This window comes from Jaculus jaculus, chromosome 16, assembly GCF_020740685.1.
Source record: "Jaculus jaculus isolate mJacJac1 chromosome 16, mJacJac1.mat.Y.cur, whole genome shotgun sequence".
NCBI lineage: Eukaryota > Metazoa > Chordata > Mammalia > Rodentia > Dipodidae > Jaculus > Jaculus jaculus.
The window spans coordinates 46,257,075-46,283,313 of record NC_059117.1 but is presented as its reverse complement, the minus strand read 5'-3'; the positions used below and the strand labels follow the sequence as shown (position 1 = coordinate 46,283,313).

Below are 26,239 nucleotides of genomic sequence, written 5' to 3'. Positions count from 1 at the left end.
TCTCCTCTGCTTGAAAATAAATCAATAACAAATAAATAAAATTAGATGAATTAAAACATTTTTAAAAGACAAAAAAAAAAAGTAAACAACCACTTTTCCTTTTTGAAAGCACAGAGGCCAGTTACTTACCCATTTGCTCCCAGCTCAACCCCTATCTCATTTTTCTATATCCCAAAAGGCCAACGTCTGAGAAATCCAATCCCTGAGCACCTTTCTGTCTGGCTTCAGATTCAGCTAATGGGAGCCACTGGCAGGCATCAGACATTAAAACAAGAAGGCATTGGGCATCTATCTTGTCCCTTCTTTTTTTTTTTTTTTTTGGTTTTTCGAGGTAGGGTCACACTCTGGTCCAGGCTGACCTGGAGTTAACTCTGTCATCTCAGGGTGGCCTTGAACTCATGGCAATCCTACCTCTGTCTCCCGAGTGCTGGGATTAAAGGCATGCGCCACCACGCCCGGCTTATCTTGTCCCTTCTTGGCAGCAGTGCCAGCCAAGCTGGGTGTGGCTGGGTGCCTCACATACAAGCACACCCAGGCAGCCATGCCCTGTTTTCCTGCCTCTCCTTGAGCCTTCAGACTTAGTAACAGCCTCCTGCCATAGTTAGCCAATATTTCCCTTGCTGGTCTCCGGGTATCCTTCTGTCTCCTGAGCCTTGCCCATATCTCTGTAAACAACCCTTTCAGTAACTTCTTGAGTGTGCTTCTTGCCAGACCTCAACTGATGTCCCATGCACATATGATACTTTCCAGTAAATGTGATGTGACCCTGGCCAAGTTTTGTCAAGGAGACTCTGTCTGCATAATGCATTCAGGATCCTCCTACCTTCAAATAAAATGTCAAAAAACAAGATGATACAATTCAATATTTTATATCAGAAAATTCCATTGAATGAGTGCAGAGCATTTTCATGAACTATCTCAGGGCAGCATCACTACAAAACAGTTATTTTTTTAAGGCATTTCAAAAGAACTATTATTACTTGGGAACAGGACATAAGGCAGCAAGCAGTGTGGTTCCTGAATGATGGGGAACAGGCCAAACAATATATTGTCATTGCTTTCCTACAGCAGAGAGAGATCCCTAACAACTAAACTGTCCCTCCAAACTGCAAATGAGTAGCAGAAAGAGTCATCATCTGCTGAGGTGATGTTTCCATCTCGATCTCAGAAAGACTGCTGACTGATCAGCGAGGCCCAACCACCACCCACCAGCCCTCCATGTATGGGAGATTAGAAAGAACTAATACTATATAGCAAATGCAGATCAAGTCCTCTATCGATGGTGTTTCTAGCACAACTTTTCATTTGGTCCATGGTCTGTTTTTGTTTCTGTCTAGGAGGTTCCTATTAGCTTTCAAGTTACACTTCAGTTGGGGGAACCAATGCAGTGTGGGTGTGGTGACCTGGAGAGGTACCAGGTGGAACTTGGGTAGAGGACGGCAGGGCCTGGCATCACGAGAGCTTACTGATTGCTGTCTAGGAGTCTTGTTGGGGCATGCATGCCCTTTGTCTCCCCTCATGGAGAGAACATTTTTAAGATAAAGTTTAAAAAAAAAATTTAATGTCTTTTGGTAGACATCTGGCCTCTTTTCTTCTCCAACATGGTATTATTTTCCTCTAATAACAAACTTTCCCAGAAGATTTACAAATAATGATTGGCAGTGCGGCCTTCCCAACACTTTACACATTCCATGCCGAGGCCCTCTGTCCTGATTCTGTTTATTATTACTGGCAATCTGCCTAAGTTTTCAGCATGGATACTGATCTACCTGATGTAAACACCAGGAACTATGTAACCTGCCCTACTACTTGTCATTAGACCACCTTCCTAGAAACCTTCACTGTATACTCTGTTATGACAGGTGGCTTGGTGTCATGCACTCCCTGGTACCAGCTGGCTCGTGTCAGGTTTACAGTTCATCATGTTTGGTCTCCTGGTCTTTGAGTTTAAATTCCTCAGCCGTGACCTTCCCATCTCCATTCCGGTCCTGGTTGGTGAACATATTCTTCACAATCATTTCAGCATCAAAACCAGGAGCAAGTTTCCCTTTGCCTGTTGCTACCTGGGCATTAATGTACTCTGAGAACTAGAGAGAAAGGGAAGAAAACAAATGTGAGATACAACAGCTGGGAATGCAGAACTAGCCTGAAATACTGCAGTGTGAGGATAGGGGCACCAGACAAGCTATTCATGGAAACTTTATGGCCTGGTTCCCCCACCCCCAGATGCAATAAAATATCCCTGAATTAAATGATTTAACAAGTCCTGAGGATCTAGCAGCCACCAGAACAACCCCTTAAATTTTCCACCTGAGGCTGACCTCTCTGAAAACTGTTGCATGCACACATTTGTTCATTTACACAGTAAAAACCAACTGCTTACCATATTCCAAGCACCATTCTAGACCCAAAGACACATAACACCCTGCTGTCAAATATAATAAGTAAATTACAAGTTAAGTTACAAGCTGGGATTCTCCAGGGGAAAAATAATTTAAGGAAAAAAGGGGAGTAGGTACTAAATTTGGTGGTGAGAGTCAAACCTCTGAGGTCAGGGAGACTTGGACAAAGGCCTGAAAAGTGAGGAAATGAGCCCGATAGTTTCTGGAGCAAATGTCTTATGAGCAGAGAGAGCAGGTGGTGCAGAGGCCCAAGAAGTATGTTTGCCTAGTGAGTTCACAGAACATGAGGCGGTACCAGTGAGCACAGAGTAGAAGGCTCAAACTAAGGCCACAGGAAGACCTGAAAGATGGGGCTCTGCTGGTTCTGAGAAGTGGCCATGACCACATTTCTGTTTGAGAATAGCCAAGAAGGTTGCCAAGTACTTTTTACTTGAGCAACTAGAAGGAAAAAGTTGTCATTAACTACCAATGGAAAAGCTCCAGGTGAATCAGGCTGAGGATGAAGTTGGGGCCAAGGGTAAGTTCAATAAATAAGAGATGGCACTGGCAATTGGATATGTGTGCAAAAGGAAGAGAGAAGCCTGGACAAATCTGAAAGGCATCTGGGGAAGGGCAGTGAAGCCAGGAGGCCTGATGAACCCCAAAGGGTGAGGTAAAGGCAGCAAAGAACACAATCTGGGGTCTACTTTTGAGCCCTTCCACAGAAAGATATAGGGGATAAGAAGCCTGAGAAGGAAATGCCAGAGGTGGATGGAACACCAAGCAAGCCTGGCACTCTGGAAGCTGGGAGAAAGCATCCTACAGGAGTGTGCAGCACCATGTTTAGTGGAGCTGAAGTAAAGCAAGACCAGGTTCAGTGGCAGAAAGGGACAAAGGCCTAAGAGTGTCATTTTAAAGATGAATGGAGGGGCTAGAGACATGGTTTAGCAGTTAAGGCATTTAATTGCAAAGCCAAAGGACCCACGTAAGCCAGATGCACAAGGAGGTGCATGTGTCTGGAGTTCATTTGCAATGGCTGGAGACCCTGGCACACCCATTGTCTCTCTACCTGCCTATTCACTCAAATAAATTTTAAAAAATGAATGGAAAGTTGAGCACAGTGGAATGAATTTCAAGTTCCAGCTACTTGGAAGACTGGCTGGAACCCAGAATTCAGGGCCAGCCTAGGCAATGTAGGATGAACCCAGGTCAAAAAAAAAAAAAGGACCTGAAGAGATGGATTAGCAGTTAAAGGCACTTGCTTGCAAAGCCTGATGGTCTGGGTTCAATTCCCCTAGTATCCACATAAAGCCAGACACACAAAGTAGCACATGTCAGGAGGTCACCTGCAGCAGCAAAAGGCTTTGGTGCACCCATACTCTCTCTCCCGACCTCTCTTGCAAACAAAAAAGTTAAAAAGAAATAATGATGCATGCCTGTACTCTAAGTACTCAGGAGCTTGAGGCAGGAAGAACATAAGCTCAATCAACCAAGCCTGGGCTACAGGGATCCCTTTCAAAAAGAAAGAAAAAGAAAACAAGGGCTGGAGAGATGGCTTAACAATTAAGGCATTTGCCTACAAAGCCAAAGGACCTTGGTTCGATTCCCCAGGACCCATGTAAGTCAGATGTACAAGGTAGCACATGCATCTGGAGTTCGTCTGCAGTGGCTAGAGGCCCTGGTGTGCCCATTCTCTGTCTGTCTCTCTCTCTCTTTTTCTCTTCCCCCGTCTTTCTTTCAAATAAACAAATAAAAATAAAATAAATATTTTTAAAAAAGGAAAAAGACTCAAACAACAGAAAAACTATGCATAAAATAAAAGAATGGGAGAAGAGAAATTGAAAAAAGATAAAAACCACTTTTGAGAGGTTTGTTGTGAAGGGAGCAAAGAAATGAAAAAATGCAAATGTATCTTATGAGCAATGTAAAATAATTGTACTAGGTGTGTTGGCACATTCCTGTAATTCTAACAACTGGGAGGCTAAGGCACATGAGTTCAAGGGTCGTGAGTTCAAGGCCAGCCCTGAGTAAGACTCTCAAAAACCAAAGAGAAAAGAGAATAGAAAATAGCATGTTTGTATGCAAATAAGAATGATCCAGGAGCTAAAAAAAAAAAAAAAAAGCCAATGATGATAAGAGAAGGGGAGAAAATCGAAGCATATGATAAAATATGCAGATATGGAACAGAATGTGGGGTAAGACTCCTCAACATTATCTCAGTATAAAGGGCTTTTGCTCAGCTCCACAAAGAAGCATATGGCTTTGGCTGGAAATACAAGAGTTGAAACCTTGAGCTTTTGAAATGCAAGGATGACTATTACATGGCTCTTGGGATGCACAGGAGGATGGAGCTAAAAAAAATATGTAAGAACAGTACCATGCAAACCAGCAGCATGCACTCTGTACTAGGAACTGAATTCTGATCTGTGTGCACTGGAACAAGTCTTGTACCTCAGAGACGTGGCTTCTTCAAGCAAACTTCAATTCAAAGGTTGTATGCAAAAAACCTTGGTACACACAGCACCATGAGAAATCTGCATTTCCACACCCCTAAAGGCCCCACCTTCCAAATGGACCCCATATCCCATAAGTCTCTCTGAACACTTCTGAGCCTCCCCCCCGAGTTGCAAAGGCCAGTTACCTCCTCCAGGAGGACTTTTCCATTGCCATCCTTGTCAATTTCTTCAAATAGGTTGGGAGATACCTCGTCATTCCATATGAACATGTACCCCTCTGGCAAGCCGGTCACAAGCTCCAGCAGTTCAATGTCAAACACTAAGACGGCACTGCCAGGCACTTCTCCATCTACTCAAGTGACAGGGGGAGGACATGGTTTAGCCCACAGGACAGTGGTCAGGACCATCCGCCCCTGCTCTTCTCCTTAGCCTTTGGTTGCAGTGTCTATTAGCTCCCAGCTGTACCTAACATGAAACCTGAGTTTTAATTTTACAGACAAAACTAAATTTATGAATTATATGTTTATGGATAATGGAAGATAAAATGCATTTCTTAAACCAGGTGTGGTGGTCCATGCCTATAATCCCAGCACTCAGGAAGGTGAGGCAGAGGATTGGAAGTTTGAGGCACCTTGGGCTACACAATGAGACTCTATCTTAAAAAATAAAACCACAACAGCCATTAGAGGTACTTGCTTTTAAGATCTGATGGCCATGGTCCAATTCCTCAGCACCCACATAAAGCCAGTTCAACACAAAGTGGTGCATCTGGCATCTATAAAGTATTTCAAAATTCCCTGGGTAAAAGACTGAATGCCTAAAGTAAAATGTTCCTAGTATAAAGATGCAAGAAGCCCAGTTTTTCCAGAACTTAAAGCAATCTTTGCCACAGGGAATTCTTGGCTGACTTGCAGGCTCTGGAGCAGTGCCAAGCAAACACTTTCACATTCTACTATTCCAGGAAACAGTTCAGGAAGGAGGCAGATAGCCTGACCCCAGAGAATCACCTGCAGCCATCCTCCAAGGCCTGGCCAAGTGCACTACAGACCAGCAGTGTGTTGCCCTGAAACCTGCTTTTCCTCTAGGCAATTAGGGGTTGCCTAATTAGGGGTTCAGGATTTTTAAACAACAATGCTCAAAATTTTTAAAAATAAAAAAAAAGAAGAAACCTACAAACCCTTTGGGTTTTATGTGGAAGAAACCTATTGTGGCTATATCTATGGTACCCCAGAAGCACAGAATCCAACACTCCTGAATATTGTGACTTACCCACGCCAGCCTCTCCATAGCCTAGGTGGGGTGGAATGATCACTGTCCGTTTCTCTCCCACACACATCTCTCTGAGACCCATGTCCATTCCCAGCACCACTTGTCCAGATCCCAACACAATGTTATAAGTTTTGCCTAAACTCCACCTGGAAATAAAGCAGAAGAAATATGTGCTCATTGACCACTGTACAAGAAGGTGCTTTGCTAAAGCCACAAAGTTGTAAAAGAAAGTCTGAATGCATGTTGGGACACATTTTTCCAAACAATGAGCCAGTCCACTTCTGAAGTGTGGAGGACATGAAAACTGAGACTGCAGGATGGTTTCAGAACACAGGAGCACACTGCAGTGGGATCTTTTTGCTGTGAGGGATCTCTTGGGCAAGAACTAAAGTTCCCAGAAAAGCATTGTATCCACTGTATCTACTTCTAGCAAGTCTGAATAGCATGATAAAGCTAATGTGATCATAGAAGATATGGAATGTTACAAGACCAAAACCTAATTACCTTGGGCTACCTTTAGCCCCTCAATAGCCATATATTACTCACCATTGTGTCTGACCTAACATCCAGGTTACCATCAGTTGATCAGGTGCAACTTTTTTGGAATGTACTAGCAGAACACCAGTTTCCACCAACCCAGGGGCTAAGAATATCATCAGATAGCACCTCAGTCCTATGGGGGAGATTCCCCTAACCCACCTACTGATGGTCAACCAATGAATTTGAAAAGTGCCTTGACTTAGGACTTTCTTTTGTTCTAGAACTATAAAACCTTCATGAAATTGTTAGTATGTTGGAACATGGGATTTGGGGTAACCTAAATTTGTGCCCCCAGGCCATGGTCATTCATATTTGGCTCCAGAATAAACTATCTCTTACCCCGTTTGAGGTGAGAACCATGTCTTTTGCATTGAAATGGGCATACTTGGGAAAAAATGAAGTGGGATCTAAGGATGGAAAGGTTGTCAGTGTAAAATGATTCTATGAAAGTATTGTTTGACCATGTTATAGGAAGCAGACAAGTGATGAGACATCTTGGTAACAACATACTCTCCAGAGGTTCGAAATTGGAAATGCTCTATCTAGACAGGCATTTTCATGAGGATTTATTATATATAATGTAGTCATGAGCCTGAATTTTACTTTACTTATTATTCATTTATTTACAGAGCATCACCATGTAGCCCAAGCTAGCCTTAAACTTCCATCCTTAAGACTCCCAACTGCTGTGATTACAAGCATGTATCAAGTTCAGGAGCCTGGATTTTAGATTCAAGACCTGAATTGAATCCCAGTTCTACCACTTAATTTAATCTGGAAAATATAATTTTCCTGTTACTTATTATAATTATTATAAAGTAAAAATAATAACAACCATCTCACAAGAAGCCAATAATAATAAAATATACTTTGCATGGTAATTTAAATAGATTGTTCTCCAACAGATTCAAGAGTTTTATTAAGCCGGGCATGGTGGTGCACACCTTTAATCCCAGCACTTGGAAGGCAGAGGCAGGAGAATCACCATAAGTTTGAGGCCACCCTGAGACTCCATGGTTAATTCCAGGTCAGCCCGGGATAGAGTGAAACCCTACCTCAAAAAAAAAAAAAAAAAAAAGTTTTATTAAAGCTCCTAGGATTTCCAGCTACTTAGCTGGAGGAAGTGTCACTGGGTGGACCCTAGGGTCCAACCCTATGATATGGAGGTGGATTTGGAATTCCAGTCTAAAGATATGCAAAGTGCTTGAGTTTTGCCTGGAGTTCTTGAAGAGTGCTTGCTTGCTTTTTGGTGGTGGTTTTTCTCTTTGCTTGGAGCTATGAAAGCATGCCAGTTTCTTCTGTCAGTATGGAACTTCCCCTGGATCTGTAGGCTTCAATAAATCCCTTCTTCCTCCCATAAACTGTGTCTGGTTTGGAAGTTCCTTCCAACAACTTGAGGTTGTCTATTAAACTTGGCATAATGGAGTGCAAAGAAAAGATGGCCATAAATGGACAACACAGAGGGTGTAGAGGGCTATTGTGTGTAATGAATATAATTTCATAAAATCCACTGAGAGTTTTGTCATCTCAACATCAAGGGACTGTAGGGAACTAAGGAAGGAAGAAGATGGGTTTATCACCTCGTCAATGGCTGAGAATAAATCTGTGTCAAAATGTCTACAGCATTCCTGTCACTACCCAAAGGCCAACACCAGTTATGCTCTTCACTACTGATAGGACAACACATGGAGGAGATGTCCCCTTAAGGTTATAATCCCCTGCTGCCTTTCCCCTGGGCCAAGACTGCTGCTTCCTTCCCTCCATCCCCTGATTCCCAGCGCCAGCTCACATTCTGGGGCCAGCCAGCAAGCCTAAAATGACCTTGTGCGTGACCTGCCTAAAAACAAAACAAAGCCAACAGGAGCACAGGATGCCCTGGCAGGAGGACTGCAGAGAAACTACCCTTTGGTTCACTTGCAACTGCCCTCCTACTGGCAGCACTAAGACCCTCAAGCTGCTTTCCTGTAGGCCCTACTCAGTGTAGATTCTCATCTCAGAGTCTTACAGAATATTTTTAGACACTGCTTAGTTATCCAGTAATGAATACCCCATGGAACACACACATATTAACAGAATCCTCCAAGCAGACAATTTGTTTTCATGTGCAATCTCAAAAATGCCACTAATTCTTTTCTCTCAGATACTTAAAAAAATATTATTTATTTATTTATTTATTTATTTATTTATTTATTTATTTATTTATTTATTTATGAGAGAGACTGAAAGAAAAAGGTAGATAGAGAGAATGGGTATGACCAAGCCTCCTGCCACTTCAAATGATCTCCAGACACATGCACCACTTTGTGCATCTGGCTTTACATAGGTATTAGGGATATGAACCCAGGCCATCAGGCTTTACAAACAAGTACCATTAATCATCAAGCCTTTTTTTTTTTTTTTTTTTGGTTTTTCAAGGTAGCTCTCATTCTAGATCAGGCTGACCTGGAATTCACCATGTATTCTCAGGGTGGCCTTGAACTTATGGCGATCCTCCTACCTCTGCCTCCCAAGTATTGGGATTAAAGGTGTGTGCCACCACACCTGGATCTCAGATCTTTTTATTTCAGGGGGGTTTGATTTACTTATTTTGGGGGAGCCAGATTCTCTTCTGTGTGACTCCCAGCTTCCCATCTCTCCTACGCTTCTGGCTTCCTGTCAGGAGCCTCTCTGGCTCCCTACCCAGGCTCCCATCCAAAGCAGCAGCTTTAAAACTTCCCTGATGACAAGGGTCTGCACCCATGTGAGTTGATCCTTCCCACTGTCCCCATGCAGGGTTTCTGAGGTGGGATCAGGAAGGCAGGTGCCTGCTACTCTTGCCATCATTCCTTTATTTTACCCTTCCACCCAAAGAATCACTTGCTCTTGACTATAGATTTACATGTAATACTAATGACTCTGAAATGACAAAACGGAGTTTCTCACAAAAAGGAGGTGCCTTCCATCACATGGTTCTCAAGAGCTCTGTGAGAAGTCCACCAAACACAATTCAGTGGGCAGAAAGTCTGATTCTCCCTCCCACAGAAACATTTCCTGCACTGACAAGAAGGAATCCCTTTGTTATTTCCCACTCCCACCTCCCTTTTCCTGGGCCTGAGGAATGAGATAGTAATGTAAGCATTGGCATAGAGGTGACAGGAGCCACTGGCCAAGCTGTTCTAACCTCCAGAGCCATTTTCCCATGTGTGAGTTCCCTTAATCCACAAGACAGCTGCAAGCCATGGCTCTTTCCCATTGATTCCAAATACTTCCAGTAACCAGTGGCTGGGACTTTTCCGCAAGCGGATTTGTTGTAAATCAGGTCCCTGCAAATCAGGGCCATGAAGTTAGGAATACATTTGATCTACTCTAAAATGTGTAATTTTTTTTTCATATTTTAACATCTCTTTGACCATGACTGACAGTCTACCATTATTTTTTGGCAGCACTTTTGCTTTCTTACAGGTGCATAAAATGCAATGAATTTTATGTTAGATGAAATATGCTAAGTATATTAGAATGCAGGATCTTTTAGCCCAAGACTAGAAGGCAGAGTGACAAATGAGAGGAGGACAGGGTCCTCCACATCTGGAATAAACACAACGGCATTTACATAAATGAAGTCCTTTTTTCTCTCCAAGTCCAAAATTTAGAGATCTAATTCACGCTTAGCACAAAAACGGACATACTTATAGAAGGACTGGAGAGCTAGCTTAAGGGATAAGCACTTGCTTGCAAAGCCTGACAGCTCAGGTTCAAATCCCTAGCACCCATATACAGACGGATGCACAGATGCACAAAGTAGTACATGCATCTGAAGTTCGTTTGCAGTGGCAAGAGGCCCTGGTGCACCCATACATTCGTATTCTCCTTGCCTCTGCTCGTTCTTTTTGCTTGCAAATAATGAAGAAAACCTGAAAATGATTCTTTCCCAAAGAATTCTAGAGACCTCCACTTAAGATGGCAGCGTAAAAACCATATCAAAACAGCATCGGGGATATAAAGAAAAAAAAAAAAAAAAAAAAAAAAACAGCAGCAAAATACACTCTTCTACTAAAAAGTGAGGTGTTTAAGAAATTATCAACTGCAGAGAGAAGTAGGAGAGATCCACAGCATCTAGAGACCACAGGGGGGCAGCAGCGACAGCGGCAGCACCAGGTCGCGTGGCTCCATCAGAAGGCTTGTCCGGAGCTGCAGGAAAAGCCAGGTGAGGAAATTGTCCACTCACACCAGAGCTCTTCACAAACCCAAAGAATTCTGTATTACCTTACAGATACCTGCAAAGATTCAGATGCACAAGAAGCAAGGATCCTTTACCCTCTTGTTTAATATATGTTCACATTTACCTCAATCTAGTGACATTTATAAAATATTCCTTGTGCTATGTGCGCCCTTGGCAAAGTAAAGGAATAAAAATATAAACAACTGGATGTTCCTAAAGTATTCAAATTAATAACAAGCAGAAAGTTATGTAAAAATGGACAACACAAAAGAAAGAGCACATGAAATGTAGGGGACTACAGAAACAGGAGCCAGCAATTCTTCCTGGGAATTAAGAAATAATTTTGAGAACAGGAAGAACATTTCAGTCTGGACAAAAGTTGGCCAGAGGAAGAGACAAGCAGTGCATAACCTGTACCACTGTAAGAGACAGACCTGCAGAGCAGGTGTGTGACACCAGTGAAGAGGCAAAGTAGGGCTGGCAAAGACAAACAGACAGTTTGGTGTACTAGACTGGAGTCTGGCCTTTATCTGACAGCTCAGGGATTTTCTTATATTTTCTGCTTCCTCCCTCCCTCCCTTTCTTCCTTCCTCCCTCCTTCTCTTCTTCCCTCCCTCCCTCCCTTTCTTTCCCTTCCTTTCCTTTCTCCCTTCCTTTCTCCCTCCCCCATCTCTCTCTTCCTTCCTTCCTCCTTCCCTCCCTTCCTTCTTCTTTCTTTCCTTCTTCCTTTCTATTGTTAAGACAGGGTCTCACTATGTATCTCAGGCTATCCTTGAACTTGTGATCATCCTGTCTCAGCTTCCATACTACAAGGATTACTGCCATGCACCACCATACCTGACTCCAGTGTCAGGATATTTTTTTTCAAGGTAGGTTCTCCCTTTAGCCCAGGCTGACCTGAAATTGACTATATAGTCTCAGGCTGGCCTCAAACTCATGGTGACCCTCCTACCTCTGCCTCCCAGAATGCTAAGAGGTCTGTGCAACCACAAAACAACTGTCCAGTGAAAGTTTTTAAAGACAGCAATTACATGAGATCTGAATTTGAAAAAGACAATTCTACCTGAGCCAGAGTGAGACCCTACCTCAAAAAAACAAAACAAAACAAAAAGAAAAGAAAAAGACAATTCTACCAAGTAAGAAACAGTAAGGAGCAGGGAAGCTCTTCAAGAGAAACCCTTTTTTTAAAATTTTTAAAAAATTTTTATTACCATTTTCCATGATTATAAAAAAAAATCCCATGGTAATTTCCTCCCTCCACCCCCACACTTTCCCCTTTGAAATTCCATTCTCCAACATATTACCTCGCCATCACAATCACTGTACTTACATATATACAATATCAACCTACTAAGTACCCACCTCCCTTCCTTTCTCTTCCTTCTAAGTCTCCTTTTTAACTTATTGGCCTCTGCTACTAAGTAGTTTCATTTTCATGCAGAAGTCCAATCATCTGTAGCTAGTATCCACATATGAGAGAGAACATGTGGCGCTTGGCTTTCTGGGTCTCGGTTACCTCACTTAGTATAATCCTTTCCAGGTCCATCCATTTTTCTGCAAATTTCATAACTTCATTTTTCCTTACTGCTGAGTAGAACTCCATTGTATAAATGTGCCACATCTTCATTATCCACTCATCAGTTGAGGGACATTTAGGCTGGTTCCATTTCACAGCTATTATAAATTGAGCAGCAATAAACATGGTTGAGCACATACTTCTAAGGAAATGAGATGAGTCCTTTGGATATATGCCTAGGACTGCTATAGCTGGGTCATATGGTAGATCAAACTTTTAGCTGTTTTAGGAACCTCCACACTGATGTCCACAATGGCTGGACCAGATTGCATTCCCACCAGCAGTGTAGAAGGGTTCCTCTTTTTCCACATCCCCGCCAACATTTATGATCATTTGTTTTCATGATGGTGGCCAATCTGACAGGAGTGAGATGATATCTCAAAGTAGTTTTAATCTGCATTTCCCTGATGACTAGTGACATAGAACATTTTTTTAGATGACTATATGCCATTCGTATTTCTTCCTTTGAGAATGCTCTATTTAGCTCCATAGCCCATTTTTTGATTGGCTTGTTTGCTTCCTTATTATTTAACTTTTTGAGTTCTTTGTATATCCTAGATATTAATCCTCTATCAGATATATAGCTGGCGAAGATTTTTTCCCATTCTGTAGGTTGTCTCTTTGCTTTATTCACAGTGTCCTTTGCAGAGCAAAATCTTTGTAATTTCATGAGCTCCCAGTGTTTAATCAGTGGTTGTATTGCCTGAGCAATTGGGGTTGTTGTATTCAGAAAGTCTTTGCCAAGGCCAATATGTTGAAGGGTTACCCCTACTTTTTCCTCTAGCATTTTCAGAGTTTCAGGTCTGATGTTAAGGTCTTTAATCCATTTGGACTTAATTCTTGTGCATGGAGAGAGAGAAGAATCTATTTTCATCCTTCTACAGATACATATCCAGTTTTCCCAGCGCCATTTGCTGAAGAAGCTGTCTTTTCTCCAATGAGTATTTTGGGCATTTTTATCAAATATCAGGTGGCCATAGCTACTTGGGCTTACATCTGGATCCTCTATTCTGTTCCACTGATCTACATGTCTGTTTCTGTGCCAGTACCACACTGTTTTTGTTACTATGGCTCTGTAGTATAGGTTAAAATCAGGTATGGTGATACCACCAGCCTTATTTTTGTTGCTCAGTATTATTTTAGATATTTGAGGTTTTTCGTGATTCCAAATGAATTTTTGGATTGTTTTTTTCTATTTCCATGCAGAATGCTTTTGGAATTTTGATAGGGATTGCATTAAATGTGTAGATTGCTTTTGGTAAGATTGCCATTTTCACAATATTGATTCTTCCAATCCAGGAACAGAGGATGTTTCTCCACTTTCTAGTGTCTTCTGCAATTTCTCTCTTGAGTGTTTTAAAGTTCTCATTGTAGAGATTCTTTACTTCCTTGGTTAGGTTTATTCCAAGGTACTTTATTTTTTTGATGCAATTGTGAATGGGAGTGATTCTCTGATTTCATCCTGTGTGTGTGTGTTTGTTGTTAGCATATATGAAGGCTACTGATTTCTGTGTATTTATTTTGTATCCTGCCACATGGCTGTAGGTTTTGATCAGCTCTAACAGTTTGCTAGTAGAGTTTTGTAGGGTCCTTTATGTATAGAATCATGTCATCTGCAAATAATGATAACTTGATCTCTTCCTTTCCAATTTGTATCCCTTTTATGTGTGTCTCTTGCCTTATTGCTATGGCTAAGACGTCCAGAACTATATTAAATAAAGGTGGGGACAGCGGACACCCTTGTCTTATTCCTGATTTTAGTGGAAAAGCTTCCAGTATTTTCCCATTTAGTAATATGTTGGCTGTAGGCTTGTCATAAATAGCTTTTATTATACTGAGATATTTTCCTTCTATTCCCAGTCTCTGTAGGACTTTTATCATAAAGGGATATTTGATTTTGTCACATGCTTTCTCTGCGTCCAGTGAGATGATCATGTGATTTTTGTCCTTCAACCCATTTATATAATGTATTACATTTATAGATTTGTGTATACTGAACCATCCCTGCATCTCTGGGATAAAGCCTACTTGGTCAGGGTGAATGATCTTTTTGATATACTCTTGTATTCTGTTGGCCAATATTTTGTTGAGAATTTTTGCATCTATGTTCATGAGGGAGATTGGTCTGTAATTTTCTTTTTTTGTTCTATCTTTGACTGGTTTTGGTATCAGGGTGATGCTGGCCTCATAGAAGAAGTTTGGTAGAATTCCTTCTTTTTCTATTTCCTGGAAAAGCTTAAGAAGCAATGGTGTTAGCTCTTCCTTAAAGGTCTGGTAAAATTCAGCAGGGAATCCATCCAGGCCTGGGCTTTTTTAAGTTGGGAGATTATTGATAACTGTTCGGATCTCTATGTTTGTTATAGGTCTATTTAAGTGATTAATCTCATTTTGTTTTTTGTGTTTTTTTTTAATTTTTTTAATTTTTTTTATTTATTTGAAAGTGACAGAGAAAGAGGCAGAGAGAGAGAGAAAGAGCGTGCCAGAGCCTACAGCCACTGCAGACGAACTCCAGACGCTAATGTGGGACCTGGGGAATCGAGCCTAGAACCGGGGTCTTTAGGCTTCAAAGGCGAGCGCTTAACCACTAAGCCATCTCTCCAGCCCTTAATCTCATTTTGAATTAATTTAGGTAGATCATATAAACCAAGGAAATCATACATTTCTTTCAGATTTTCATACTTTGTGGAGTATATGCTTTTATAGTATGTCCCTATGATTTTTTTGAATTTCTCTGGAATCTGTTGTGATGTTACCTTGTTCATCTCTGATTTTACTAATTTGTGTCTCTTCTCTCTTTCTTTTGGTCAGATTTGCTAAAGGTTTATCAATCTTGTTTAGCCTTTCAAAGAACCAACTCTTTGTTTCATTAATTCTTGGATTTTTTTCTTTACTTCTATTTCATTAATTTCTGCCCTAATCTTTATTATTTCTTCCCACCTACTGATTTTTGGTTTGCTTTGTTCTTCTTTTTCCAAGGCTTTAAGGTGAAGCATTAGGTCATTTACTTGTGAACTTTCTAATTTCTTAATATGGGCACTTAAGGCTATAAATATCCCTCTTAGAACTGCCTTCATTGTGTCCCAGAGATTTTGATATGTTGTGTTCTCATTATCGTTTGACTCTATAAATTTTTTGATTTCCTTCTTGATTTCTTCATTGACCCATTCATTATTTAGTAGTGTATTGTTTAGTGTCCATGATTTTGTTTATGCTCTATAGCCTTTCTTGCTACCGATTTGTAGTTTAATTCCATTGTGGTCAGATAGAATGCAAGGAATTATTTCAATTTTCCTGAATTTGTTAAGATTTGCTTTGTGTCCTAATATATGGTCTATTTTAGAGAATGTTCCATGTGCTGCTGAAAAGAATATATATTCTACAGCATTTGGATGAAATGTCCTGTATATATCTGTTAGGTCCATTCCTTCTATGACCTCATTTAGTCCAGATGCCTCTCTGTTTATTTTTTCCTGGGATGACCTGTCAATTGATGAGAGTGGGGTGTTAAAGTCACCCACCACCACTGTGTTTGGTGTTATCTGTGACCTTAGTTCTAATAGTGTTTGTTTGACGAATTTGGGAGCACCCATGTTAGGTGCATATATGTTTAGGATTGTAATGTCCTCCTGTTGGAGTGTGCCCTTAATCAATATAAAGTGACATTCCTTGTCTTTCTTGACTAATGTTGGACTAAAGTCTACCCTGTCTGATATTAGGATAGCAACCCCTGCTTGTTTTCTAGGCCCATTTGCTTCAAACCCCGTCTTCCAACCTTTCACCCTAAGAATATGTCTATCCTTTGTAGAAAGGTGAGTTTCTTGGAGACAACAAATTGTAGGATCCTGCTTTTTAACCCAGTCTGCAAACCTATGTCTTTTAGTTGGGGCATTTAGGCCGTTGATATTAAGAGATATTATTGAAAGGTGTGTATTTATGTTTGCTTTTTTTTTTTTTTTGTGGTTCTGATTCTACCTGTGCTCTCTTGTGTTAACTAGTATTTGAGTATTGCTTGGTTTTTCTAGGTTCCTTATATGTGTGCTTTTCCTTTTCTTCAGCATGGAGGATTCTATCAAGTATTTTCTGTAGAGCTGGTTTTGTTTTCAAATACTCCTTTAACCTGCTTTTGTCATGGAATGTCCTTATTTCTCCGTCTATTTGAATGGATAACTTTGCAGGATAAAGTAACCTTGGTTGACAGTTGTTATCTTTCAGATCTTGGAATATATCACTCCAAGCCCTTCTGGCTTTAAAAGTTTGTGTTGAATAATCTGCTGTAATCCTGATGGGCTTGCCATTGTAGGTAACTTGATTTTTCTCTCTAACTGCTTTCAATATTTTTTTCTTTGGTGTGTGTGTTTGGAAATTTGATTATAATATGGCGAGGAGAGGTTCTTTCCAGGTTTTGTCTGGCTGGGGTTCTAAGGGCTTCCTGTATCTGTATTGGCACCTCTTTCCCAATTTGGGGGAAATTTTCTTCTATGATTTTGTTGAAGACACCTACTATGCCTTTGGAGTGGAATTATTCTCCTTCTACTATGCCCTGAATTCTTATATTGGATCTTTTCATAGTGTCCCGAATATCTTGAAATTCCCACTCATACTTTTCTATAAGTTTGTCTTTGTTGGCCTGTATTAGATCTGCCACCTGGTCTTCTAGCTTAGATATTCTGTCCTCTCCTTCATCCATTCTACTGATGAGATTTTCTACAGAGTTTTTTTATTTCATTAACTGTGTTCTTCATTGCTAGTAATTCTGACTGGTTTTTCTTTATTATTTCTATTTCTTTATTTATGTCTTGTATTGCCTTCTTTATTTCATTAAATTGGTGTCCTGCATCTTTTTTGATTCCTTTGATTTCCTCTTTAAGGTCCTCTTTGACTCCTTTGATTTGTTCTCTGACTTCTTTGAACATATTTACAATCATTCTTTTGAAATCTTTCCCAGGCATTTCCTCTAACTTGTTCTCACTGGAGGTCATTTCTGATGCATTAATACTTTTAGGTGGATTTATATCGTCTTGCTTTTTAGTGTTTCTTGTGTTATAATGTATATATTTTTGCATCTTGGATTAAGTTAATGCTTGGATTTTCTAGCTTGCCAGGTATTCTTAGCTGTATCAATTGATTTGATGTTATATATTTTCAGAGTAGGTGCTTAAGGTGTTAGGTGTGGCTCTTAAGACTCTCAGAGTATCTACAAAGGTGCTCCTAGGGGTTGAGTTTTCCTGCTATGAGAGTATTCAAGTAGGCTGAGTGGAATAAAATACAGGTAGATTCTAAAAGTTAACTAAACACTGTACCCATTCAGTCAAAAACAGCCCCAAGTATGTATGCCAGAGTAGTTATTATAACAACCAGATCCTCTATCAACATAGAGGTTAAGATTTCTGGTCTGTTGAGGGATCCAAGTCAGCTTGTGACCAAGTGAGACCCTTCCCTGGTGCAATCCCAGTTACCTTGGATGATTTTGGTCTCAGTCAAGTTGCTGCCTGGGTCGTCGGGCTGCTGTTCTGAGTTCTGGAGCTGGGCACTGGCTTTTCCTGCGGGGCAAACCAAGCCTGGCAACTGTGGCCCTTGCAGATCAGCACCCCTGCTGCTGGAACTGCTGCTGCTAAAGGTGCCTCTCCTTGGTCTGTCAGCAACTGAAGCTCTGCTGCTGGGCCCACTGCTGCTGCTGCCTCTCCTGCTGCTGTAGCTGCCACTCTAGAGCCACTGCTGTTGCTTAAGCTGCTACTGCTGGGTCCACTGCTGCTGCTGCCACTGAAGCTGCTGCTGCTGGGTCTGCTGCTGCTGCCGCTCCTGGGTCTGCTGCTGTTACTGCTCCTGGGTCTTCTGCTGCTGGGGCTGCTGTTACCAGTACTGGAGGCGCTGATGTTGCTCCGGGACTCTGTTCCTGCTTGGGTCCCGCTGTTGGCCCAAGCTGGCGTGGCCAGGTCCCGGGACGCCGCTGTGTTCGCTGGAGCTGGGCTCAGGTGGCGGGGGAGGTGAGGGATCTGCAGCTGCTCTGGTTCTCTCGCTGCTCCACGTGTTCTTCTACATCATGGTCTGCTCCTCCGTTGCTCACTGCTGCTCTCCCTTCACGTTTCCTGAGTTGCGGAGAGCGCCAGTGTGAGTGGAAGCTCCCGCACCTGGCTTTTCCTGCGGCTGGAGCCAAGCCTGGTGGATTTCTGGTGAGCCGCCATCGCCGTGGTTGGCAGAGCTGCCGGGGCCGCTTTTGCCGGCCTGTGCGCGCTCTGGATGCTCTGGATCTCTTCTACCTCTCCGCTGCTGCTTCAATTTCCTATACGCCTCACTTTTTAGTAAAAGTGTGTATTTTGCTAAGTTTTTTTGGTCTTCCCCCCACCCCCAGGCTGCTTTGGCGTGGTACCTACACCACCATCTTAACCGGAAGTCTTTTTTTTTAAATATTTTATTTTTATTTATTTATTTGAGAGAGGGAAAGAGGCAGAATGAGAGAGAGAGAGAGAGAGAATGGGTACACCAGGGCCTCCAGCCACTACAAACGTACTCCAGATGCATGTGCACCTTTGTGCATCTGGCTTATGTGGGTACTGGGGATTCGAACCAAGGTCCCTTGGCTTTGCAGGCAAGTGCCTTAACCGCTGAGCCATCTCTCCAGCCCCTCAAGAGGAACCCTTAGAATAATGTACCTGAACTATAGGGAGCCTTGAGCTATGCAGTTGGGAAGGCATAAACCAAAAAGAAAAGTGTCTGATGAAAGAGGATGGTGGAAACTATTACTACAGGATCACTCCCACACAGTTCCCAGTTGCTCTTACGTGGAGTCCAGCAGGGTCCCATCCAGAAGTGAGGCATTATAATGGTACTTGAGGTAATCTCCCTTCTTACTCAGCACCGAGCAGTCAGGGGGCTTATAGTGGGAAGTGATGCTGATGGAGTCCGAAGGGTTATGGAAGTCAATCACATGGATGTCAAATACCAGCACAGCCGAGCCAGGGATATTCCCTAAAGGATACAGAGCAAATAACAAATGAGCCTACTAAGCTATAGCATACTGCCTCCACAATACGTGTACTGGTGAGGAACATGGGGATCCAGACGTGACATTCTAGAAAATACTGAAGAGAATGAAGATGAGAGAGACCTGAGATGTGATCTAATCTTCATCTTATAATGGAGGAACCTGAGAGGTTATATAATCTTCATCTTATACTTGAGGCACAGATTTATCCAGGAAAGAACTTATTTTAGATTTGTATTCAAGATATGCCACTTGGCCCAACTGGTAAGCCTGAAAGATGTAAGACTAAGTGGACCACAAACTAACTGAGGTGTAACCAAATTAAGGCTGCCCCATCCCACCAGAAGAGGCAAGGATAGAAAATTAACTATCCAGTGAAATCACTACAGGGCCTACTACTGCTCAAGAAAAGCAAAACTATTATAAGCTTCAAAGAGGAAAAAGGAAAATTGGTCCAGGCACAGCCTTTATGACAGTATACTTAAGAGTCAGGAAGTGTGTTTACAATGTATCCATAACTTTTCCTTTATCTCCATTTTTCTAAAATAGTATCTCAGGTGAGAATAAAATGCTATAGTTTATAAAAGTGTTTTCAAGAAACCCCTGCAACAACCTTACGGCATGGACTAATTACCATAAATCCAGATAAGCAAACACTATAAATGCAATGACAGTTTGGGACAGGTATAGTGATGCACACCTTTAATCCCAGAACTCAGGAAGCTAACCTAAGAGGATTACTATGAGTTCTAGGCCAGTTTGGGACTACAGAGTGAGTTTCAGAAAAGACCCTACCTTGAAAAAAGGTTGACAGCTTAGGGGAGAAGGGACCAGACAGCTGACATATGCACCAGTTGTTAATACATCCATAACACTCAGGTCACGTGAGAAAAATTTAAATCTCAAAAAAATTTTAAGTGCTGGAGAGACAGCTCAGCAGTTAAAGGCACACATGCTTGCAATGCCTGACGTCCTGGGTTCAATTCCCCAGTACCCATGTAAAGCAAGATGCACAAAGTGGCACACGTATCCGGAGTTCCTTTATAGCAGAAGGAAGCCCTACTGTGCCCATTCTACCTCTCTGCCTTGTTCTCTCTGTCTCAAGTAAAATAAATAAATAAAAATATTTTTTAAAAAATTCCTTCTTAAACCGGGCATGGTGGATTAACACCTTTAATCTCAGCACTCAGGAGGCAGAGGTGAGAGGAGAATTTGAGCCCAGCCTGAGATATTTGGCTTTTTCAGGTAGGGTCTCACGTTAGGCCAGGCTGACCTGGAACTCACTATGGAGTCTCAGGGTGGCCTCGAATTCACGGTGATCCTCTTGTAAGGTTAAAAAAAAATGCTAACCTGCCCTCTTAGCTTTTGTAACATTGCTTGCTTGCCTCAAATTGACTAAAGAACAACCATTTTGAGATGATAATCTCTGGTTAGCCCCTGCCCAGAGAATCTAACCGACTTCTTGTTGTTCTTGAACCTTGCTCCATTGCCTAGTTCCCGAACCCTGTCTCTGTTTCCTGGAACCCAGGAAGCCACCACCCTGCCTGCGGTCACTTTTGGCCTAGCCAAGCAACGCCAGGTGGACTCCACCAATCAGAATCCACTGTATATGGAAAGTCCCCTGAGCAAGACCCCCTCCCTAGCTCTGTGGTTTTTCCCTATATAAACCCTGTAAAGTTGCTATTCGGGGCTCTTCACCCCTCCTGCGTGAGGACTCTGTGTTGAGCCCCGGTGCACCGGTACTTCAATAAACACCTCTTGCTGCATTGCATCGAGAAGCATCAGTGTCAGTTTTGGGGGTTTCGCTCGATTCCCGAGATTTGGAGTCCCTCTGTGAGGAGGGGTCCCAACACTCTTACCTCTGCCTCCTGAGTGCTGGGATTAAAGGCATGTGCCACCACACCCAGCTTTACTTTTTAGTATTTTATCTATTTGCTTGCAAGGGAGGGGAGAAGGGAAAGAGAGAGGGAGGGCATGCCAGGGACTCCAGCAACTACAAACTCCACACACATGTGCCACTTTGTGCATCTGGCTCTACAGGGGTACTGGGGAATCTAACCTGGGTTGTTAGGCTTTATGGGCAAGCACGTTAACCACTGGACATCTCTCCAGCCCCAAAATTCTTTTAAATAGTGTTATACACATTCAAGAATGTATATAGTTTTATCACTACCATTTGCAAATAAGAAATAAAAAAGCCAATTCAAGACTAAGGATATAGCTTGGAGGTAAAGCATTTACTAAGGATGTGCAAGGCCCTGGCACTGAAAACAAACAAAAAACTAGAAAACTAACCTGTTCAAAACCAAACAGCATTAAGACAATCATATCCATATCAGGATAAATTATATGTTAAGTCTGATAGATGGTCAGATTTGACATTCTTAAATTATTTATTTATTTATTTGAGAGCAACAGACACAGAGAGAAAGACAGATAGAGGGGGAGAGAGAGAATGGGCGCGCAAGGGCTTCCAGCCTCTGCAAACGAACTCCAGACGCGTGCGCCCCCTTGTGCATCTGGCTAACGTGGGACCTGGGGAACCGAGCCTCGAACCGGGGTCCTTAGGCTTCACAGGCAAGCGCTTAACCGCTAAGCCATCTCTCCAGCCCAGATTTGACATTCTTAAATAAGCTACATTTTGGGCTTGTTATTTGTTGCTTCTTGATTTATAGTGGCTTTGTTTCCTCTTCTGTTATACATTAGGGAAGGGTCTCACTTGGTCACAAGCTGACTTGGAAGCCTCAACAAAAAACAGAAATCTTAACCTCCTTGTTGATAGAGGATCTGGTTGTCATAATACACTTGCATAAATATTCTGTGCTGTTTTTATTGAATGTATACATTGTTTAGTTAATTTTAGAATCCATCTGTATTTTGTTCCACTCAGCCTACTTGAATACTCACATAGCAGGCAAACCCAACACCTAGGTTCAGTATTGTAGAAACTCTGAGAGTCTTAAGAGCACCTTAAGATCCTAATCTGAAGATATGTAACATCATATTGATTGATACATCTAATAATGCCCAGCTACCTAGAAAATCCAAGCATTAACTTAATCCAAGATGCAAAATATATACATTATAACAAAAGAAACACCAAAAATCAAGGCTATATAAATCCACCAAAAAGTATTAATACATCAGAAATTACCTCCAGTGAGAACAAGTTAGAGAAAATGCCTGAGAAAGATTTCAAAAGAATGATTGTAAATATGTTCAAAGAAGTCAAAGAAGAAATAAAAGGAATGGAGGAAATCAAAGAAGAAATCAAAGGAATCAAAGAGGAAGTCAAAGGAATCAAAGAAGACACAAGACACCAATATAATGAAATAAAGAGGTCAATACAAGACATAAATAAGGAAATAGAAATAATAAAGAAAAACCAGTCAGAATTACTAGCAATGAAGAACACAGTTAATGAAATAAAAAACTCTGTAGAAAATCTCACCAGTTGAATGGATGAAGAAGAGGACATAATATCTAAGCTAGAAGACCAGGTAGCAGATCTAATACAGTCCAACAAAGAGAAAGACAAACTTATAGTAAAGTATGAATGGGAATTTCAAGATATTCAGGACACTATGAAAAGCTCAAACATAAGAATTCAGGGTATACTAGAAGGAGAAGAATTTCACTGCAAAAGCATAGTAGGCATCTTCAACTAAATCATATAAGAAAACTTCCCCCAAATTGGGAAAGAGCTGCAGATACAGGAATCCTTTAGAATACCAACCAGACAAAACCTGGAAAGAACCTCTCCTCGCCATATTATAATCAAACTACCAAATGCACAAACCAAAGAAAAAATATTGAAAGCAGTCAGAGAGAAAAATCAAGTTACCTACAAAGGCAAGCCCATCAGGATTACAGCAGATTACTCAACACAAACTTTAAAAGTGAGAAGGGCGTGGAGTGATGTATTCCAAGTTCTGAAAGATAATAATGGTCAACCAAGGTTACTTCATCCTGCAAAGCTATCCATTAAAATAGACAGAGAAATAAGGACATTCCATGACAAAAACAGGCTAAAGGAGCATTTGAAGACAAAACCAGCTCTACAGAAAATATTTGAAAGAATCTTCCACGCTGAAGAGAAAGAAAAGCACACATATAAGGAACCGGAAAAAAACAAACAATACTCAAGTACTAGTTAACACAACAGAGCAAAAGTAGAACCAGAAGAACTACAAAAAAATGGCAAACAAAAATACACACCTTTCAATAATATCTCTTAATATCAACAGCCTCAATGCCCCAACCAAAAGACACAGGTTTGCAGACAGGATTAAAAAGCAGGATCCTACAATGTGTTGCCTCCATGAAACCCATCTTTCTACAAAGGATGGACATTATCTTAGGGTGAAAGGTTGGAAAATGGTGTTTGAAGCAAATGGGCCTAGAAATCAAGCAGGGGCTGCTATCCTAATACCTGACAAGGTAGACTTCAGTCCAACATTAGTTAAGAGAGATAAGGAGGGCCACTTTATATTGATTAAGGGCACACTCCAACAGGACATTACAATCCTAAAAATATATGCACCTAACATGGGGGCATCAAACAAATGCTATTAGAACTAAGGTCACAGATAACACCAAACACAGTGCTGGTGGCTGACTTTAACACCCTACTCTCATCAATTGACAGGTCATCCTGGGAAAAAATAAACAGAGAGGCATCTGGACTAAATGAGGTCATAGAAGGAATGGACCTAACAGATATATACAGGACATTTCATCCAAATGCTGTAGAATATACATTCTTTTCAGCAGCACATGGAACATTCTCTAAAATAGACCATATATTAGGACACAAAGCAAATCTTAACAAATACAGGAAAATTGAAATAATTCCTTGCATTCTATCTGACCACAATGGAATCGAACTACAAACCAATAGCAGGAAAAGCTATAGAGTGTACACAAAATCATGGAACTAAACAATACACTACTAAGTGAAGAAATCAAGAAGGAAATCAAAAAATTCAGAGTCAAACGATAATGAGAACAAAACATACCAAAATCCTTGGGACACAATGAAGGCAGTCCTAAGAGGTAAATTTATAGCTTTAAGTGCCTATATTAAGAAATTAAAAAGGTTGCAAGTAAATGACCTAATGCTTCACCTTAAAGCCTTGGAAAAAGAAGAACAAGGCAAAACAAAATCAGTAGATGGCACTGGTCATAGTAAAGAAATATTCAATCAATACAATTCAATGACTCTATCTTTCCTGCATTTCTTATAATCCATAATACCAGGTGGGGTGGCAATTTGTTAATCCAGGGGGGAGTAAAGCAGACTTTGAAAAACAGGACACCCTCTCAGCATTCAGATCCCTTCAAAAGACTCTGCTGTCCCAATGCAAATCAGCTGGTCCAGTCTCAATGGTTGTAGTCTCTCATACAGTTGCAGCTGAAAAATATACAGGGCTAGACACTTTCTAAAGATGATCTTCATCTGCCATCTTCACCAGCATTCCAGAAACTCTGGACTTGAGAGACACCAGGTACTTTACTTTTTCTTTGTTTTTTTTTTCTCAATTTTTATTAACATTTTTCATGATTATAAAAAATATCCCATGGTAGTACCCTCCCCCCCAACTTTCCCCTTTGAAATTCCATTCTCCATCATATCCCCTCCCCATCTCAATCATTGTACGTACATATATACAATACCAACCTATTAAGTACCCTCCTCCCTTCCTTCCTCTTCCCCTTATATCTCATTTTTAACTTACTGGCCTCTACTACTGAGTTTTTTCCTTCTCACACAGAAGCCCAATCATCTGTAGCTAGGATCTACATATGAGGGAGAACATGTGGCGCTTGGCTTTCTGGGCCTGGGTTACCTCACTTAGTATAATCCTTTCCAGATCCATCCATTTTTCTGCAAATTTCATAACTTTATTTTTCTTTACCGCTGAGTAGACCTCCATTGTATAAATGTGCCATATCTTCATTATCCACTCATCAGTCGAGGGACATCTAGGCTGGTTCCATTTCCCAACTATTATAAATTGAGCAGCAATAAACATGGTTGAGCACATACTTCTAAGGAAATGAGATGAGTCCTTTGGATATATGCCTAGGACTGCTATAGCTTGGTCATATGATAGATCAATCTTTAGCTGTTTTAGGAACCTCCACACTAATTTCCACAATGGCTGGACCAGATTGCATTCCCACCAACAGTGTAGAAGGGGTCCTCTTTTTCCACATCCCCACCAACATTTATGATCATTTGTTTTCATGATGGTGGCCAATCTGACAGAAGTGAGATTGAATCTAATGTAGTTTTAATCTGCATTTCCCTGATGAGTAGTGACGTAGAACATTTTTTAGATGCTTATATGCCATTCGTATTTCTTCCTTTGAGAACTCTCTATTTAGCTCCATAGCCCATTTTTTGATTGGCTTGTTTGATTCCTTATTAGTTAACTTTTAAAGTTCTGTGTATATCCTAGATATTAATCCCCTATCAGATATATAGCTGGCGAAGATTTTTTCCCATTCTGTAGGTTGCCTCTTTAGTGTTCTTTGCAGTGCAAAATCTTTGTAATTTCATGAGGTTCCAGTGATTAATCTGTGGTTTTATAGCTTAAGCAATTGGGGTTGTGTTCAGAAAGTCTTTGCCAAGACCAATATGTTGAAGGGTTTCCCCTACTTTTTCCTCTATCAGTTTTAGAGTTTCAGGTCTGATGTTAAGGTCTTTAAACCATTTGGACTTAATTCTTATACATGAAGAGATAGAAGGATCTATTTTCATCCTTCTACAGATACATATCCAGTTTTCCCAACACCATTTGCCAAAAAGGCTGTCTTTTCTCCAATGAGTAT

The 26,239-nt window shown here is 41.2% G+C and overlaps 1 protein-coding gene across 2 annotated transcripts in view; it reads right to left on the bottom strand.

The window, feature by feature from the left end:
- Positions 1-853: 853 nt before the first annotated feature.
- Fkbp9 (FKBP prolyl isomerase 9) overlaps positions 854-26,239 on the bottom strand; it is a 165,495-nt gene continuing 140,109 nt past the window's right edge. For both annotated transcript variants that reach the window (XM_045136212.1, XM_045136213.1), the window contains exons 7-10: positions 19,200-19,386; positions 6,107-6,252; positions 5,023-5,186; positions 854-2,087 (exon numbers count right to left, since the gene is read on the bottom strand). In XM_045136212.1, coding sequence (XP_044992147.1) covers positions 1,911-2,087; positions 5,023-5,186; positions 6,107-6,252; positions 19,200-19,386 — 674 coding nt within the window. In that variant the 3' untranslated portion in view covers positions 854-1,910. The remainder of the gene's footprint in view (positions 2,088-5,022; positions 5,187-6,106; positions 6,253-19,199; positions 19,387-26,239) is intronic.